The sequence below is a fragment of the Eschrichtius robustus genome, chromosome 20 (assembly GCF_028021215.1).
Source record: "Eschrichtius robustus isolate mEscRob2 chromosome 20, mEscRob2.pri, whole genome shotgun sequence".
Taxonomy (NCBI): Eukaryota; Metazoa; Chordata; class Mammalia; order Artiodactyla; family Eschrichtiidae; genus Eschrichtius; species Eschrichtius robustus.
The window spans coordinates 23,665,084-23,682,839 of record NC_090843.1 but is presented as its reverse complement, the minus strand read 5'-3'; the positions used below and the strand labels follow the sequence as shown (position 1 = coordinate 23,682,839).

The 17,756-nt window shown below is 46.5% G+C and overlaps 2 protein-coding genes across 6 annotated transcripts in view; one reads left to right on the top strand and one right to left on the bottom strand.

The window, feature by feature from the left end:
- The window catches only part of LOC137755546 (RAD52 motif-containing protein 1-like), a 29,974-nt gene extending 24,695 nt beyond the window's left edge, over window positions 1-5,279 (bottom strand). Inside the window, exons 1-5 of the mRNA XM_068531755.1 lie at window positions 5,067-5,279; window positions 4,755-4,921; window positions 4,191-4,356; window positions 1,292-1,414; window positions 748-823 (exon numbers count right to left, since the gene is read on the bottom strand). Coding sequence (XP_068387856.1) covers window positions 748-823; window positions 1,292-1,414; window positions 4,191-4,356; window positions 4,755-4,921; window positions 5,067-5,279 — 745 coding nt within the window. The remainder of the gene's footprint in view (window positions 1-747; window positions 824-1,291; window positions 1,415-4,190; window positions 4,357-4,754; window positions 4,922-5,066) is intronic.
- On the top strand, window positions 5,188-16,253 carry LOC137755296 (leucine-rich repeat-containing protein 37A-like). Of its 5 annotated transcripts, none has more exons than XM_068531389.1 (6): window positions 5,188-5,339; window positions 5,738-5,903; window positions 10,014-10,112; window positions 11,773-11,858; window positions 13,314-13,441; window positions 14,129-16,253. In XM_068531389.1, the coding sequence occupies exon 6, from the start codon at window positions 14,590-14,592 to the stop codon at window positions 15,679-15,681; it is 1,092 nt and encodes a 363-aa protein (XP_068387490.1). In that variant the 5' UTR covers window positions 5,188-5,339; window positions 5,738-5,903; window positions 10,014-10,112; window positions 11,773-11,858; window positions 13,314-13,441; window positions 14,129-14,589; the 3' UTR covers window positions 15,682-16,253. The 5 variants fall into 5 exon arrangements, with proteins under 5 accessions (XP_068387490.1, XP_068387487.1, XP_068387488.1 ...); XM_068531386.1 differs by having other exon boundaries at window positions 5,724-5,903; XM_068531387.1 differs by lacking the exon at window positions 10,014-10,112 and having other exon boundaries at window positions 5,724-5,903.
- The last annotated feature ends 1,503 nt before the right edge of the window (window positions 16,254-17,756 follow it).

Genomic DNA, 17,756 nt, shown 5'->3' with positions numbered 1-17,756 from the left:
AAATACTCGATGGGAAATGCAAACCAAGGACGGGGCACAAATCTCATGTTACTCACAGATTTCAAATGGACAAGCTGAGGCTACACTGCTACAGACCCTGCTCTCCTGTGCATAAAGGGCTGGATTCATACAGTGAGACAGACTTGGTGGTAGTGCAGATGATCTGGCCTCTCCTCAACCATCACCCACTCAGGTGGATGGTGGAGCCTCCTCCACTCCATTCGCTAACAGTTCCGCCTCTGACTTAAAACCCTAAGCCCAAGTGCCATGGATTCTAGGAAAAAACTCAGTACCAGTCGGAATCCCCTTTCTAGGGATCTACATTTACTTCTTCCGCTCAGGCCCCTCTATAGGAGGCAAAGGACTGAACATTTACACAAGAGTTTATTTCAATCTTTAGACAATGATTTTGTTGGGATAACTGAAGGCCAGAAGACATCTGTATTTGAAGGACTATTTGAGCACAAAACAAATTATTAACCAAAAAAAAAAAAAAAAACAACTAACTAATTTTCCCTCCTCCTAAGCTTCTTGGCAGGCAGTCAATTCTAAAATTCTAAAGTTTAAGGTGCTGTCAGGTATTGCCTAAGATAAAAACTTATATTGTCAGGCAGAAAAATTCTGCCCAGGGCTTTAGTTGCTTAGCCAAGGTGATGATGTATCTAAAAGTTGAGTTTCAGAAAGAAAGGAGAAAAGAGAAATCCCACTCCCTCACCTCCCCACACACACACATACTGGAAAACAGACCTTCCTCCAACTTATCCAAAGGTTCCTCAGCCATGCCAACTCCAGGACTCCTGCACTCGTGGGAGGGCAACACCACCTTGAAAGCACAGAAGAACTTCAGGCTTTGCTTCTGAAGTGGTGTCACAATATCTTCATTTTCCCTTTCTTCAAGGTTAGAAAGATCCTGAAGCTGTTAGGATTTTGAATTAAAGGCTAGACTTCAAAATATTCTGGTGTTAGAGATAAAAACTAAACTCCAGCAATCCCAGATAATAGTTTAGGTATGCTATAGCTTCAAAGTCAAGTGAGACTTGCAAATGAATGACTAGATATAGACAACACTTTTTTATTATATACCATACAAATACTGGAGAAAATTATGGACACCACCATCCAAGTCATTGAGATTATCACTAATTCTAGGTGGCAGGCCAATGCTCAGATACTTCCATGTGGAAGCCTCTCACATCTTCTCCCCATAGCCCTGCTCTATGCTTCTCTCTAAAGTCTAGGAGTTCAATGTTGAAAGGAGTCTGGTTAGTCAAAGAAAATCTACAGAGTTTACCCTGATGATCCTTTTTGACCACCCATTGAAACCAAAGTAGTAATTTGCCAATTCTTGGCATCTGGAGCTGTTCAGGGCAAGCGTACTATGTCGAACCGCCTTATGTCTGGTGCCGAGACGACCCTAAAAACATAAAAGACCTAAAAATATCACAAGCCTACATAGAGACTTATTTTGAATATACCTGAGATTTATCAATACCAATTTCATAGAGTGGTTGTGAAGATTAAGTAGGACATTTTAAGCAATGAGTTCACCGTGAACCCTAAATAAATGTTATTTATTATTTTAAGTCAGTACTTTTCTGCATCATTTCCAGGGCCCCTGATTAACCGGAAGGTTCCCTGACCTCTGGTGGTGAAAGTGATGATGAAAGCAACCAAGGAAGCCCAGCAGAAGCCTATTACGGGGCTGGGGGTAAGCAAAGGAAGTGAACTGTTTTAGTCATCTCATCATGTATGAGATGAGAATATGACCTGAAGAGGAGATAAGATAGACCTGCCACTGAATTAGGACCTTAATCTGTAGCACCCCCTCCCCAAGTTACTAACCCCTGTTAGAAGAGGAAATACATATACCTCTATAAATGTAAATAAAGCAACCAAAAGAATTAGAGGTTCATCTGCATTAACAAGCTTCTTTGAGAGTGCAAATATTTCCAGTCTTAACTCTCTAAGTAACTTACATATTACTGTGGATTTTTTACATCACTAGTTCTTTCTTAAATGTCTATTTCCATTTCGAACAGGGTGTAGTATAGAAATATAGTCATAAAAATTCAAATAATACAAATAAAGTCAAAGCATTGTTAATCCTTTATTGATGTGTTTGTGCATCTTCCTCCGTCACTAGTTTATGAGCTCCTTAAGTGCTTGAAGGAACCATATATTCTTCTTTCCTTGTTACCAGAAACAAGCATAGATCTTGGCATATAATAGAGGAGTGATGGTCTGTTGACTGAGTGAATGAATGAGTACATAAGAAAATGAAATTACTTTCTCCAACTGAAGCTGCCTGCTGGGAAGGAGAAATGAAGACTAATTTTTAAATGTTGAGTGTCGCAACATTTAAAACAGGGAGGCTAGGCCCTGTACGGTGAGTCATAATGGAGCTGTCCTGGACAATTAGGAAGCTTCAGAAGGGCTCTGAGCCCCTGGGTAGTAGAGACAGTTGACTTCTGGGATAACCTGGCCACAGTTCTTGCTGGCAAACATTTCCCTTCGTGCTACTGAGAAAAACTCAGATACATTAGGCCTTTCCTTCATTTTATTTGAAGATGTTATTCTCTTGTCTGTATGTACAAAAAATACAGTGGAAAAAAGATAAGAAGTATGTATTCCTGCTAATGAATAAAAGAAGACCTAATTGGAACTTCCCTGCTGGTGCAGTGGTTAACACTCTGTGCTCCCAATGCAGGGGGCCCGGGTTCGATCCCTGGTCAGGGACCTAGGTCGCACGTGCATGCTGCAACTAAGAGTTTGCATGCCACAGTTAAGGAGCCTGCGAGCCACAACTAAAGGAGCCGGCCTGCTGCAACTGGGGAGCCCACCTGCCGTAACTAAGGAGCCCGCCTGCTGCAACTAAGACCCGGTGCAACCAAATAAATAAATAAATAAAATTTAAAGAGAAAGCATAATTAAAGTAGGTAACCATTTCGGGGGTGTGGGTAGTAAACGAAGGCTCTGCATTAAATAAAGAAATCTAATACGAATGCCCTTTTCTCTCAACTCTATAGTGACTTGTAGAACATTTTCTTCATTACTCTATCAGTGACGGGCTTTATGCTGTGAAAATCTCAGAACCTAAGCTTATGGAATGGTCTTAATGTCCAATGTAAGAAAAGAACTCATTACTCACAACTGATACCAAGTAACTAACTGTCTCATAATCTTTCCAGGATCATGCGTAATATCTGAGTGGTTATGTGAAATGGGAAGTAAAATTGGATGGCATGTTAATATGGAATAAGGTTTCTACAATGCATTAAATATTTTAACCATTTTCCGGAATGTGAAGGGAGTTCTGAAGAGGCAGTTTCAGAGTGATGATGATGATGAAGCCTCCTTTATGTTACATCTGACAAAAGTTTGTCAAGCCTGGGACTTCCCGGGTGGCACAGTGGTTAAGAGTCCGCCTGCCAATGCAGGGGACATGGGTTCGATCCCTGGTACGGGAAGATCCCACATGCTGCAGAGCAACTAAGCCCGTGTGCCACAGCTACTGAGCCTGTGCTCTAGAGCCCGTGAGCCACAACTACTGAAGCCCGCGTGCCTAGAACCCGTGCTCCGCAACAAGAGAAGCCATCGCGATGAGAAGCCCACGCACCGCAACGAACAGCAACCCCTGCTCGCCGCAACTAGACAAAGCCGGCGCGCAGCAACAAAGACCCAACGCAGCCAAAAATTCATTAATTAATTTAAAAAACAATTTGTCAACCTCACAGATTTAAAATCCACATAAAAGTAAATATAAGGAAGACTCTTGTGAAGATTTCTTAAATTAAGGGGCAGCATAAAATGACATGGGGTTTAACATCAGTTAAGTGTGGGTTTGGCCTCTAGTTTCCACATTTACTGTCATGAACCTTAAGTAAGTCACTTAACCATCCTGAGTTCGAGTTTCTTCAACTAAAAAAAACAAGAAAGAACTAGGGAACTGGGGGATCAGAGGAGCAGTGCATCTGAGAGCATTCTGTACACCACAGTGCTGTACAAACGCTGGCCTTAACCCCACCCCCACCCCGGGATCTTACTTCCCGGACCAGGGATTGAACCCGGGCCCTCAGCAGTGAAAGTGCAGAGTCCTAACCACTGGACCGCCAGGGAATTCCCGATGGCCTATTAGTTTTAAATTCAGCACTTCATCCCAGTAGAGCGAGGAATTCCACATTTGGACCCACCTTCACTGGAGATGCCTGAAAAAGCTGCTTCTGGTCGCATGCCTTTTGGGCTCTGTGGGCATCCCTTGCTGCATAAACTTTGATGATGGCATAGAACCCAGGACCGGCCACTGCTGCATTTGGGACGACTCGGACCGAACACTGAAAGCCAAACTGGGAGAAGACTCTGAACAGAGAATGCTGTAGGGTGGTCCCATGCTAAGTAAGTGCAGGCAATTTCACGCCCAGGAAGCCAAACCGCCCGTTCCCTTCCATTCCCCCAGCCCTTCGCCGCAGGCAACTGTGGTGAGCCTTCAACTCCAAACACTTCTCATTTCAGGAACAGGTTTCCCTCTGAAATCCTAAGCTTCGAGAAGCATTAGGAGGCAATGCCGGCTGTTGGGAACTATCTCTCAAAAATCTGTGGGGGCGAGCTGATTGCTCAGGTCGGCTCTAGAACTAAGATTCCTCTCAGCGGAGACCACAGGCAGATGAGGTGCTAAAGCAGTACCCCGGGGCGCCCAGTTACTGAGGCGCGAGGTGGCTTCCTCCAGCCCTCCCTCCGCCCCGGCTCGGCTCACTTACAAGGGCTCGGCCGTGGGTCCAGAGCTCAGCTCCCACACCCGCAAGGTTTTGTCACCCACGATGGGAACCACAAAAGTTACAAACGGCACCATCCGACCGTTACCGCTCGTGCGCGACTCGGTGCGCAAGCTGACTGTGCCTGCGCACGCGCGCCTGCGGACGGGCGTCTGCGAAACGCGTGTGCGGTCGCACGCCTGCGCAGGGACATATGCGCACGCGCGATAGCAAACGGGCGTCAGCGCCCGCGCGTCTGCGGACGAGCGTCTGTGCACGGCGTCTATGAACCCCGTCTGCCTACGCGCGCCTACGCACCGCGTCTCCGCACGGGCGCCAGCGCAGACGTAGTGCGCAGGCGCGGTGCGCAGGCGCGCGGGCGCAGATGCGGTGCTCAGGAGCGCGTGCGCAGACTCGGTGCGAGGCGCGAGTGCGCAGACGCCCGTGCGCCGGCGCAGTCTGCTTGCGCACCGAGCCGCGCACGAGCGGTAACGGTCGGATGGTGCCGTTGGTAACTTTTGTGGTTCCCATCGTGGGTGACAAAACCTTGCGGGTGTGGGAGCTGAGCTCTGGACCCACGGCCGAGGCCTTGTAAGTGAGCCGAGCCAGGGCGGAGGGAGGGCTGGAGGAAGCCACCTCGCGCCTCAGTAACTGGGCGCCCCGGGGTACTGCTTCAGCACCTCATCTGCCTGTGGTCTCCGCTGAGAGAAATCTTAGTTCTAGAGCCGACCTGAGCAGTCAGCTCGCCCCCACAGATTTTTGAGAGCTAGTTCCCAGCAGACCGCATTGCCTCCTCATGCTTCTCGAAGCTTAGGATTTCAGAGGGAAACCTGTTCCTGAAATGAGAAGTGTTTGGAGTTGCAGGCTCACCACAGTTGCCTGCGGCGAAGGGCTGGGGGAATAGAAGGGAATGGGTGGTTTGGCTTCCTGGGCGTGAAATTGCCTGCATTTACTTAGCATGGGACCACCCTACAGCATTCTCTGTTCAGAGTCTTCTCCCAGTTTGGCCTTCAGTGTTCGGTCCGAGTCGTCCCAAATGCAGCAGTGGCCGGTCCTGGGTTCTATGCCATCATCAAAGTTTATGCAGCAAGGGATGCCCACAGAGCCCAAAAGGCATGCGACCAGAAGCAGCTTTTTCAGACATCTCCAGTGAAGGTGGGTCCAAATGTGGAATTCCTCGCTCTACTGGGATGAAGTGCTGAATTTAAAACTAATAGGCCATCGGGAATTCCCTGGGGGTCCAGTGGTTAGGACTCTGCAGTTTCACTGCTGAGGGCCCGGGTTCAATCCCTGGCCCGGGAACTAAGATCCCGGGGGGGGGGGGGGAAAGGCCAGTGTTTGTACAGCACTGTGGTGTACAGAATGCTCTCAGATGCACTGCTCCACTGATCCCCCAGTTCCCCAGTTCTTTCTTTCTTTTTTTTAGATGAAGAAACTGAACTCAGGATGGTTAAGTGACTTACTTAAGGTTCATGACAGTAAATGTGGAAACTAGAGGCCAAACCCAAACTTAACTGATGTTAAACCCCATGTCAGTTTATGCTGCCCCTTAATTTAAGAAATCTTCACAAGAGTCTTCCTTATATTTACTTTTATGTGGATTTTAAATCTGTGAGATTGACAAATTGTTTTTAAAATTAATTAATTAATTTATTTTTGGCTGCGTTGGGTCTTGTTGCTGCGCGCCGGCTTTGTCTAGTTGCGGCGAGCGGGGGTTGCTGTTCGTTTCGGTGCGTGGGCTTCTCATCGCGATGGCTTCTCTTGTTGCGGAGCACGGGTTCTAGGCACGCGGGCTTCAGTAGTTGTGGCTCACGGGCTCTAGAGCACAGGCTCAGTAGTTGTGGCACACGGGCTTAGTTGCTCCGCAGCATGTGGGATCTTCCCGTACCAGGGATCGAACCCGTGTCCCCTGCATTGGCAGGTGGACTCTTAACCACTGTGCCACCAGGGAAGTCCCGAGCTTGACAAACTTTTGTCAGATGTAACATAAAGGAGGCTTCATCATCATCATCACTCTCAAACTGCCTATTCAGAACTCCCTTCACATTCCAGAAAATGGTTAAAATATTCTTTAATGCACTGTAGAAACCTTATTCCATATTAACATGCCATCCAATTTTACTTCCCCAGAATTAACATTTCATCATGTGCCTCCGTTCAGCCACCATTCCTTTTTCAAGGACCTTTTCAATTCCTCTGAATAAGTGAGTGAGGCTTCGATTTCCCAGACCTTTCACTTTAGAATTGTGTGTCTTCTCTGATTGGCTTTTTGCTCTGGCTACTTCCCACTGATCTTGCTGCCTATTCTCACCCATATTTCTTTACTCACTGATTTCACCTTTATTGAATCTGAGAACTCTCCTCAGATGTGACTCCAGGTGCACTACCTCCCACTTCTGTACCCTGTTTAACACCCTCTTCAATCCTGGCTGTACCCCCTGGGATTGAAATGCTTTTGTCTCCGACATTCTTTAATTTGTGGACCCTGCGACCATTTCACATAACCACTCAGATATTACGGATGGTCCTGGAAAGATTATGAGACAGTTACTTGGTATCAGTTGTGCATAATGAGTTGTTTTCTTATACTGGACATTAAGACCATTCCAGAAGCTTAGGTTCTGAGATTTTCACAGCATAAAGCCCGTCACTGATAGAGTAATGAAGAAAATGTTCTACAAGTCACTATAGAGTTGAGAGGAAAGGGCATTCGTATTAGATTTCTTTATTTAATGCAGAGCTTTAGTTTACTACCCACACCCCCGAAATTGTTACCTACTTTAATTATGCGTTCTTTTTAAATTTTATTTATTTATTTATTTGGTTGCACCGGGTCTTAGTTGCAGCAGGCGGGCTCCTTAGTTGCAGATCAAGGGCTCCCCAGTTGTGGCACGTGGGCTGCCCAGTTGCAACAGGCAGTCTCCTTTAGTTGTGGCTCGCAGGCTCCTTAACTGTGGCGTGCGAACTCTTAGTTGCAGCATGCACGTGCGACCTAGGTCCCTGACCAGGGATCGAACCCGGGCCCCCTGCATTGGGAGCACAGAGTCTTAACCACTGCACCAGCAGGGAAGTTCCAATTATGTCTTCTTTTATTCATTAGCAGGTATACATACTTCTTATCTTTTTTCCCCTGTATTTTTTATAAATACAGACAAGAGAATAACATCTTCAAATAAAATGAAGGAAAGGCCTAATGTATCTGAGTTTTTCTCAGTAGCACAAAGGGAACTGTTTGCCAGCAAGAACTGTGGCAAGGTTATCGCAGAAGTCAGCTGTCTCTACTACCCAGGGGCTCAGAGCCCTTCTGAAGCTTCCTAATTGTCCAGGACAGCTCCATTATGACTCACCGTACAGGGCCTAGCCTCCCTGTTTTAAATGTTGCGACACTCAACATTTAAAAATTAGTCTTCATTTCTCCTTCCCAGCAGGCAGCTTCAGTTGGAGAAAGTAATTTCATTTTTTTATGTACTCATTCATTCACTCAGTCAACAGACCATCACTCCTCTATTATATGCCAAGATCTATGCTTGTTTCTGGTAACAAGGAAAGAAGAATATATGGTTCCTTCAAACACTTAAGGAGCTCATACACTAGTGACAGAGGAAGATGCACAAACACATCAAAAAAGAATTAACAATGCTTTGACTTTATTTGTGTTATTTGAATTTTTATGACTATATTTATATACTACACCCTGTTCAAAATGGAAATAGACATTTAAGAAAGAACTAGTGATGTAAAAAATCCACAGTAATATGTAAGTTATTTAGAGAGTTAAGACTGGAAATATTTGCACTCTCAAAGAAGCTTGTTAGAGAGAGGCAATGGTGGCAGAAGAGTAGGATGCGGAGATCACCTTCCTCCCCACAGATACATCAGAAATACATCTACACGTGGAACTGCTCCTATAGAACACCCACTGAACGCTGGCAGGAGACCTCAGACCTCCCAAAAGGCAAGATACTCCCCACGTACCTGGGTAGGGCAAAAGAAAAAAGAAATAACAGGGACAAAAGAATAGGGACGGGACCTGCACCAGTGGGAGGGAGCTGTGAAGGAGGAAAGGTTTCCACACACTGGGAAGCCCCTTCGCAGGCGGAGACTGTGGGTGACGGAGGGGGGAAGCTTCGGAGCCATGGAGGAGAGCGCAGCCACAGGGGTGCGGAGGGCAAAGCGGAGAGATTCCTGCACAGAGGATCGGCGCCGACCAGCACTCACCAGCCCGAGAGGCTTGTCTGCTCACCCGCCAGGGTGGGTGGGGCTGGGAGCTGAGGCTTGGGCTTCGGAGGTCGGATCGCAGGGAGAGGACTGGGGTTGGCGGCGTGAACACAGCCTGAAGGGGTTAGTGCACCACGGCTAGCCGGGAGGGAGTCCGGGAAAAGGTCTGGAGCTGCCGAACAGGCAAAAGACTTTTTCTTGCCTCTTTGTTTCCTGGTGCGTGAGGAGAGAGGATTAGGAGCACCGCTTTAAGGAGCTCCACAGACGGGCGCGAGCTGCGGCTATCAGTGCGCACCCCAGAGACGGGCATGGGACGCTAAGGCTGCCGCTGCAGCCACCAAGAAGCCTGTGTGCAAGCACAGGTCACTCTCCACACCTCCCCTCCCGGGAGCCTGTGCAGCCCGCCACTGCCAGCCCGCCCAATCATTGTCTAAAGATTGAAATAAACTCTTGTGTAAATGTTCAGTCCTTTGCCTCCTATAGAAGGGCCTGAGCGGAAAAACTAAATGTAGATCCCTAGAAAGGGGATTCCCATTGGTACTTGAGTTTTTTCCCTAGAATCCATGGCACTTGGGCTTAGGGTTTTACGTCAGAGGCAGAACTGTTAGCGAATGGAGTGGAGGAGGCTCCACCATCCACCTGAGTGGGTGATGGTTGAGGAGAGGCCAGATCATCTGCACTACCACCAAGTCTATCTCACTGTATGAATCCAGCCCTTTACGCACAGGAGAGCAGGGTCTGTAGCAGTGTAGCCTCAGCTTGTCCATTTGAAATCTGTGAGTAATATGAGATTTGTGCCCCATCCTTGGTTTGCATTTCCCATCGAGTATTTTAGGAACTTCCAGAACAGATCTGAGCAGTAAAAATGTGCCATGCCAGGGTATACCTACAACAGAGACATTCAGCAGTACCCCAGTGTTGTGCCTGCCCTTAATCACTAAGATAATGATCTAAGAATGACAGATGCATTTTTAGTTTTAAACATATAACCTAGAAATCAGTTATTAAGATAGGCATTTTAAATTCATCTGTTTTGGTTGGATTTAGGCTCATTATCTTTCCTTATGAAAAGGAAGGTAACCCAGAAGCTTGCTATTCACAAGGCTATGACAGATGCAGTCCAGAAACTGCTGATTGTGGTTTTAGGTAAGACCTTTTTGATTGTCCTTGAAGTGATTCAGTTTCAGTGAGCAAATAAACTTATTTGAAAAGTTGATTGGATGAAAATAATGGTTATCTAAAACATTACGTATTCTTTCATTCACCAGATGCTTTCACAGCAGCAGTCTTAAATTTGTTCTTTGTGGCATTTATGAGAAAAACGACAGCAACTATTATTGTCCCCGGTGTTTAGATGTAGAATGACTTGCCTCAGTTCATACAGAAAGTGTTTGATCCAGTTCTTCCTCAATTGCTTGCTTATCATACAGAATAGTGTAGTGATTATAAGCCTTGGACACCTGTGTTTGAGTCCTAACTTTGTCTCTTAGAATTTTTTGTTGTTGTTGTTGCAATTTTAGATTTTCCTAGCCGGAGACATTTGAAGGTATTTAATGTCTCTAAGCTGCAATTTCTTTATCTGCAAATAGGGTTAGTAATTCAGCTTATCACCTAATGGGGGATATTGTAAGAGTAAATGAGATGATGAATGTCAAAAGCTTAGAACTATGCCTGAAACATAGTAAGGAGACAAAATATATTGACTATTATTATTATCATTGTTGTTTTCTTGTTGAAGAGTTTATTAGATTATGTTTTTGGAATCCATTTAATTTCAGTTTTCATTTCTGATATATTGGGTGAATATGATTCTTATATAATAATCGGCTACGTTTTTGTGAGCCTTGAAAGTGGTCATGCTACTGAATAGCATTGACTGTGTTCCCTATCGAGTTAGTTATACAGCGGTGAGAATGTGACAGGCTGTGCCCAAAGGAAACTTTATGATTAGTAGATTCCCGGAACAGAATTGCTCCCCTGCTTCACAGCCCTGCAGGCTTAGAGACTGAGAAATCCTAGCTAAGTTGTCAGAGACCTTATTTGCTTGTAAGAGTTGACCCTGGATTGGTCTTGGCCTTCCGGCCTGCGCAGTCCTTCCAGTGAAGTTTGACTTCCCTGGTCATCAGGCAGAATCTCCATCAGCTGTCAACTCTGGGTAACAACCTCTAAGAACCAAACTAAATGTCTGGGTTGTTTGTCCCTAATATGCAAAGGTATTCCTTATGTGTACTCAAAACTCCTTAGACCAAAAAGCCTGGTGGCTCTAGCTTGCCTGGAGGAAAGCTGTATTGTCCAAAAGGTACATGGGCCAGTTTCTGCCAGTAGAGTGTTCAGATGCCCTCTCTCTCTGTCTCTGTCTCCAAAGCTTTGTTCATTGTATCTGGTAGAATTTTGGTCCCAAGGAGTAGGCACTTGCCTTGCTTGTAATATGAAGTATCTATTGTAGTCCAGTGGTACCTATCCCAGGTTTGAATTCACTTTGACCCCCACCTAATGCCTTCCTATTTAATTGTATTGTGATTGATCATTTTTGTTTCCACAGCTTTTAATTCCTATGTCATTATTCCTTAGTTCTTATTTCTAAGATCATAAAGGTTTTTGAACCAAAGTTGACACTTCTTATATATTTTTTCACAAATAATTATGCTAAAAACTGAAGTGTCAGATGAGGGCACTTCTAGGAAAATGCTCTTATTTTCTGCTTTTAGAAATCAAAAGAATGTCTAAGTATTGGGTGCTACCATTGTATACAGGAAGTTTTAGAACAAGAAAAGTTCTGAATTGATCCTTGTTAACTTTATTTCAGAAAGTGGTAAAATAGCTGTGGCATATAGACCCTGTGAAGAGGTCACAGATGCTAGAACCGAAGAGGAACAACAGGATTTAATTCAAGTATGTGGAGATAAAAACTCAAGGGGATACACAGCCAGTGTAGCCATAATTCAAAACAACCAGCAGGATTTGGAAGACTTTGGCATATCTACTCAGCTCTGTCAACCTTCGGAAAATGTGAAACTCTGAAACTGCTTTTGAGGCAGGGAATTTCTAGGACTTCTCCAAGTCCCGAGCCTTGTCTCTGGCCCCTTATTTGAAGTTTGGAGAGCAGGATTGAGGGCCATCAGTGTACGTCTACAGTTGTGGACACAGGAGAAGACACAGGCCTTTTAGAACTCCCCTCAAATAGAATTGCAGGGATTTGGGAACAAAGTAACTATGGCCTTAAGTGTGATTATGCTACGGTGTTTAAAAACTATTCATGCCTTTCAAGTAAGGTATATTACCCAGATCTCAGCATCTCATATATATCTGGTGTTAAATATTTTGCAGAAGAACCTTTCTGTAAATCAATTATATGGATGCCTCGAATTAGGGATTAAGTTGTCAACATAATTTCTAAAAGAAAACATTAATGTACCGCATATAGGATTTTTATTAAAAAGGAGCAAAAAATGTGTTTCATGTCGTTGAGAGCTTAATTTGGGGCTAGATTTCTGATTATTTAACTCACCCCAATGTTGCAAAGTTTGTTTTGAAGGGAAGAAAGTAGAGAAAGAAAAGGTGGTTTTGTTCTGAAAAATGTAAAAATTTTGAAAGTTTTTCCTGTACAAAATAATTAATTTAATTCAATTTAAATCAGTCAAGGAAACTTCAAACGTTTCCATGTTTGGGCTTTAAGAAGTCTAGCTTCCTGTGAAATGTGAGAGGAAAGGATTCCTTATTGATACTAAAGATTTCGGAAAGCTGATTGTAACAACAGATCCATTCCTAAATGAGGCCAATCTTGGAATCAGTTCCATTTAGAAACCATTGTGTGCTAGGCACTGGAAATAAGATGAAGCCCCTTCTCTCTTGGAGTTTAGGTGTTAAAGGTGTAGCAGACGATTAAAAAGGACTAAAATTAAATAGATTACGAAAAGGACTGTGAAGAAAGTAAACTGGATGCTAGTTACAGTATTTCAAGAAAATTAGTTACCATGCTGACTTAACATTCTAAGTGTCTTCTCCATGTGTGCACACAGGGTAGACCTCTGCAAAGCGACACTGTAGTTTTTTCTGGATTAACGGCTCTGTTGAGACAAGGTGGGATGGGGGAAGTTTTCCCATGCTAATGTAAAGGGCCATACACTTGGTTTTAGACTCTCTTTCCCAGAATGAATTGCTCACCTGCCCCAAAGCCCTCCTACAGAAGTTCTGGAGTCATCACTGATTCAGTGGTAACCCCTAATAATAGAGTGGTGAATTAATAATGAGACGTGAATACTGAGAGTTTGGAGGAAATGGCAACATTTTAGAATAACTGTAAGGTGTGTTCCCGTCCCGCCACCCTAACTGGTGCTCATTTTGCAGGTCAGCTACTTTTCTTGTCAGCCGTGTGGCCAAAGGGAGGAAGAATGCCTCTCAGACTTGAGCTTTGAGGAGGAAGAGTTCAGATTGCCAGAACTGGACTAGCACTTTTGAATTTCCCAGAATGCCAGGTCTTGTGGTTTCCTTGGGAAGCTCTGCATCCTTCCCAACCCCCCGCCACCCCTGGCCGCTGGAGTTTGGGGCCACTCGGGTCTCCAGCTCAAATCCCGCCTCATTGTTTGGGGCCAGGGAGGGCAGGGAGGGCTTGGGAAGAGGGCCCGGCAGGAGGTAATTGTCACCTTTGCAAGGGGAAGGATGGCTTGCGCCCTGGGGACTGTGGGAAAAAGGCCCACTCTGGTGGCGCGCATTGGATCTCCGCACGAACCTAATAACGGTGGCGGAACTAAACACGTCATAAATAACGGGTGGGACGTTAGGCGGGGGAGGGGCGCGCAGTTGCTAACGGTGAGCCCTCGCGTGGCGGCGCTGGCACAGCGGTTCAGCTCGGGCGCAGGATGTAGCTCCGGCTCCTCAGTGGCCTGGGTCACTGCGCCTGGGAGCCGCCGCGTGTTATGTCCCGGCTGCGCCTTTGGTTGCCACGGCTCTTCCTCACGTGGCAACAACTGTGGCTTCTAGTCCAGGCATTTCAGCCTCTGGAGTGGGCCCTGGGCCCCGTCCAGGTGACCCCCAACCCCCCCGCGGCTGACCGAGGCTTGGTCCTCACACGCCTCAGACCCCCCTCCCAAATTGCCCCATGCCCTTACACCCTGGCAGAAGCCGGGAGCTTTAATTACTTGACGTCCTCGTCTCCAGTCCAGATGTTGGCCCCGCCTCATCAGGAGTTGACTGAGACTGAGGTTCCATACCCGGACATGGATTCGGTTGGAGAGCTGCCTACAGGGCCAGATCAGTTTGCTGTTCCACATCAGGATCTGAATAACAAGCAAACCCAACATCAAAAGCTCCCAGAGGAAGTTCCAGTGCTGGATTGGAATCAGAATCAGGCCTTGGTTCTGCCTTCTCGACACAAAAGTAAGACTAAAAACATAGGTCTAGATCAGGCTGAAGGTCACCAATCATTTGAAATACTTGTTCCACCTCTAGGTAGTAAGAGCTCAAAACCAGTGAAGTTTATTGTTTCACCCCCAAACCTGAAGAAAGATCTAGTTCAGCATCAACGGCTTGCCAAAGTTGTTGTTGGAACTATAGGCCAATTTGAAACAAAAACTCAGGGTCTAGAACAACGGTTAGCAGGGTGATTATTCAGATCCCAGTATGGATGCCTTTTATCGTGAGGACAGCCTACCTACGGATTTTCTGGGGAGCCCAGATGAACCTCCAGAGCCCCCTGTGGAAGCTGAAATTTCTCCATCCCAGCAGGAGGCCCAAACTGGTCATTCTAGAGCTCACTGAGGAGGCTGAATCTTTACCCCAGCAAGAGGCCCCTGCTCAGCATCCACAGACCCCTGAGGAGGCTGAATCTTTTTCACCCCAGGCAGAGGCCCAGGCTCAGCATCCAGAGCCCACTAAAGAGGTAGAACCACCTCCACTTCAGCAGGAGGCTCCATCTCAGCCTTCAGAGGCCCCTGAGGAACTAGAAACTTCAAGTCCTCAGGAGGCCCTAGCCCAGCCTTTGGAGACACTTAAGGAGGTTGTAGTTCGACCAGTAGCACATCATGGGGTAAATGAAACTCAGCAGTCAAACTTGTACAATGTCACTGTTAAACCTCTGGATCTGGCACTGACCATAACTCCACAGGTCACCAAAGAGGTTGAACGTTCTCCAGTCCAGCAGGAGACCCCATCTCAGCCTCCAGAGAGCCCTGAGGAGGTTGAACCTTCTCTACTCCATCAAGAGGCCCCAACTCAGACTCCAGGGTTCCCTACTGAGTATGTACTCCAAATTCCAGTGAGTGATGAGGTAGCATCTCTACCTGGCGTTCAGCGTCACGCTCATTCAAACTTGCCCGGTGTTACACTTCAACCTCTGGATTTGGAACTTACCATCACTCCAGAGCCCACTCCGGAAGCTGAACTTCCTACAGCTCAGCAGGAGGCCCTGGCTCCACCTCTTGAGCATCCTGAGGAGACAGAATCTTCTCCAACCCAACAAGAGACCTCAGCTAAGCCTCCAGAGCCTCCTGGAGAGGTTGAGCCTTCACGTGAGCGGGAGCAACCAGCTCCGCCTTCTGAGCCTCCTGGGGACGTTGAACCTTCTGCAACCCAGCAGGAGACCACAGGTCAGCCTCCAGAGCCTCCTGTGGAAGCTGAGCCTTGTCCAAGTGAACAGGAACAACCGACTCAGCCTTCTGAGCCTACAGAGCCTCCTGAGGAGGTGAAGCCAGCAACCCAGCAGGAGACCCCAGCTTAGTATCCAGAGCATCCTGGAGAAGAAGTTACACCTGCCACAACCCAGCAGGAGACTCCAGATCAGCATCCACTGGCTCCTGGTGAGGTTGAATCCTCTCCAACTCAGTCTCCAGAGCTCTCTAATGTGACTGTAGTTTTCTCTCCAGAGCATCATGTGACAACAGTTTCTCCTGTAGGTCAGGATCAAGCTCAGCTTCTGCAGCGGCCCGATGTCACTGTTAAACCTGTGGATCTTGCAGTTATCGTAACTCCAGCGTTCACTAATGAGGTTGAAACTTCTCCACCCCAACAAGAAAACTCGGCTCAGTCTACAGTGTCCCCTGAGCAGTTGGAACCTTTGTCAGTCCAGCAAGAGGTTTCAGATCAGCATCCAACCCCCACTGAAAATGTTGAACCTTTTCCAGTTCAGCAGGGAGCCCCAACTCAACCAACATACCCCGAGGTGACATTTCCAAATCCAGAGCAAGTTCAGGCTCAGCATCCAACCTTGACTGAGGTCACAATTCAACCTTTGGACCTGGAACTGACCATAAGGCCCGAACCCACTAAGGAGGATGAACCTTCTCCAACCATGCAGGAGACCTTAACCCAGCCTCCAGAACCACCTAAGGAGGTTTTTGTAGCTCAGCCTCCAGTATATCAGAACCCAATAGATCCAGCACCAGATCAGGATCACACTGAGCCTCCAACATCACCCAGTGTCAGAGTTCAACCTTTAGACCAGGGGCTTACCACAACTCCAGAACCTACTATGGAGGCGGAACATTCCACACCCCTGCCGGAGACTATAGTTCCTCCAACATACCCCGAGGTGACACTTCCAAATCCAGAGCAAGTTCAGGCTCAGCATCCAACCTTGACTGAGGTCACAGTTCAACCTTTGGACCCGGAACTTACGTTAACTCTGGAATCCAATATGGAGGATGAACCTTCTCCAACTATGCAGCAGACCCAAGCTCAGCCTCCAGAGCTCATTAAGGAAGTTGTAGCTCAGTCTCCATTGTATCCCGAGGTGACAGTTCCAGCACCAGATCAGGATCATGCTGAGCATCCAACCTCACGCAGTATCACAGTTAAACCTTTGGACCTGGAGCTTACCACAACTCCAGAACCTACTACAGAGTCTGACCATTCTACAGCCCTGCAGCAGACTACAGCTCCCCCTCCAAAACACCCTCAGGTGACACTTGCACAGCCAAACCTGACTCAAGTCACAGTTCCACCTGTGGGCCTGGGAGTTAACATATCTCAGCAACCAAGGCCATCTGAGACAGTCCTTTTTCCTTCGACTCAGTATTCAGTATCCACTGGTCTTCCTGGTGTAAAATATACCCCAGAAAAGAAGCAGCCAGAATAGAATGCTACCACAAACATCAGCATATGTGAGCTCTGTACCTGCAAAAATGAGACACTGTCGTGTGTTGGTCTCAGCCCAAAGCAGAAGCTCCACAGAGTGCCTGAGCCAGAGCCTAACGCCTACAACGGCACCTTCACCATCATGTAAGAATCGCCTTTCCTCATTTGTTCTCTGCATCCTGCCTGGCATGGCAGCCTTTCTTCAGGTCTTCCTGGGTCCTCCTTATCCCCCCAATCCACATTGACTGACTTTCTGTTTCCACCTTTTGTTTGTCAATGATTCCTTATCTTCATTCTCCTTCTTACTATTTTTCCCCCTCCTCCAGTCTTTTACTTTTAATTGCCCTTATGTTTTCCTTCTCCATTTTTTACCCCATTATTTAATTCCTTAACATCTACTCTTCTCCCATCTTTACTCCATCCTCTTTACAGCAACATGTCCCTCTCCCCATCTCATTGTTGGTAATACAACAAAGTGGTTAAGAGTAGAGATTCCGGAGCCAGACTACCTGGGTTTGAACCCAGGTCTGTCATTTATTAGCTTTATGACTCAACTTCCTCATCTGTAAAATGGGGATTATGGTAGTCATCCTCTCATAGGATGACTCCTATGACTCCTAAATCTCCCCATGACTCCAATCTCATTGGGAGATTTAGATGAGTTAATATAGGTAAAGGTCTTCTATCAGTGCCTAGCATATATTTTAGTGTTAGCTATTA

What these genes read in the sequence shown, in the direction of transcription:
- LOC137755296 (XM_068531390.1), top strand. Translation starts at nt 14,590, where the DNA reads ATGCCTTTTATCGTGAGGACAGCCTACCTACGGATTTTCTGGGGAGCC.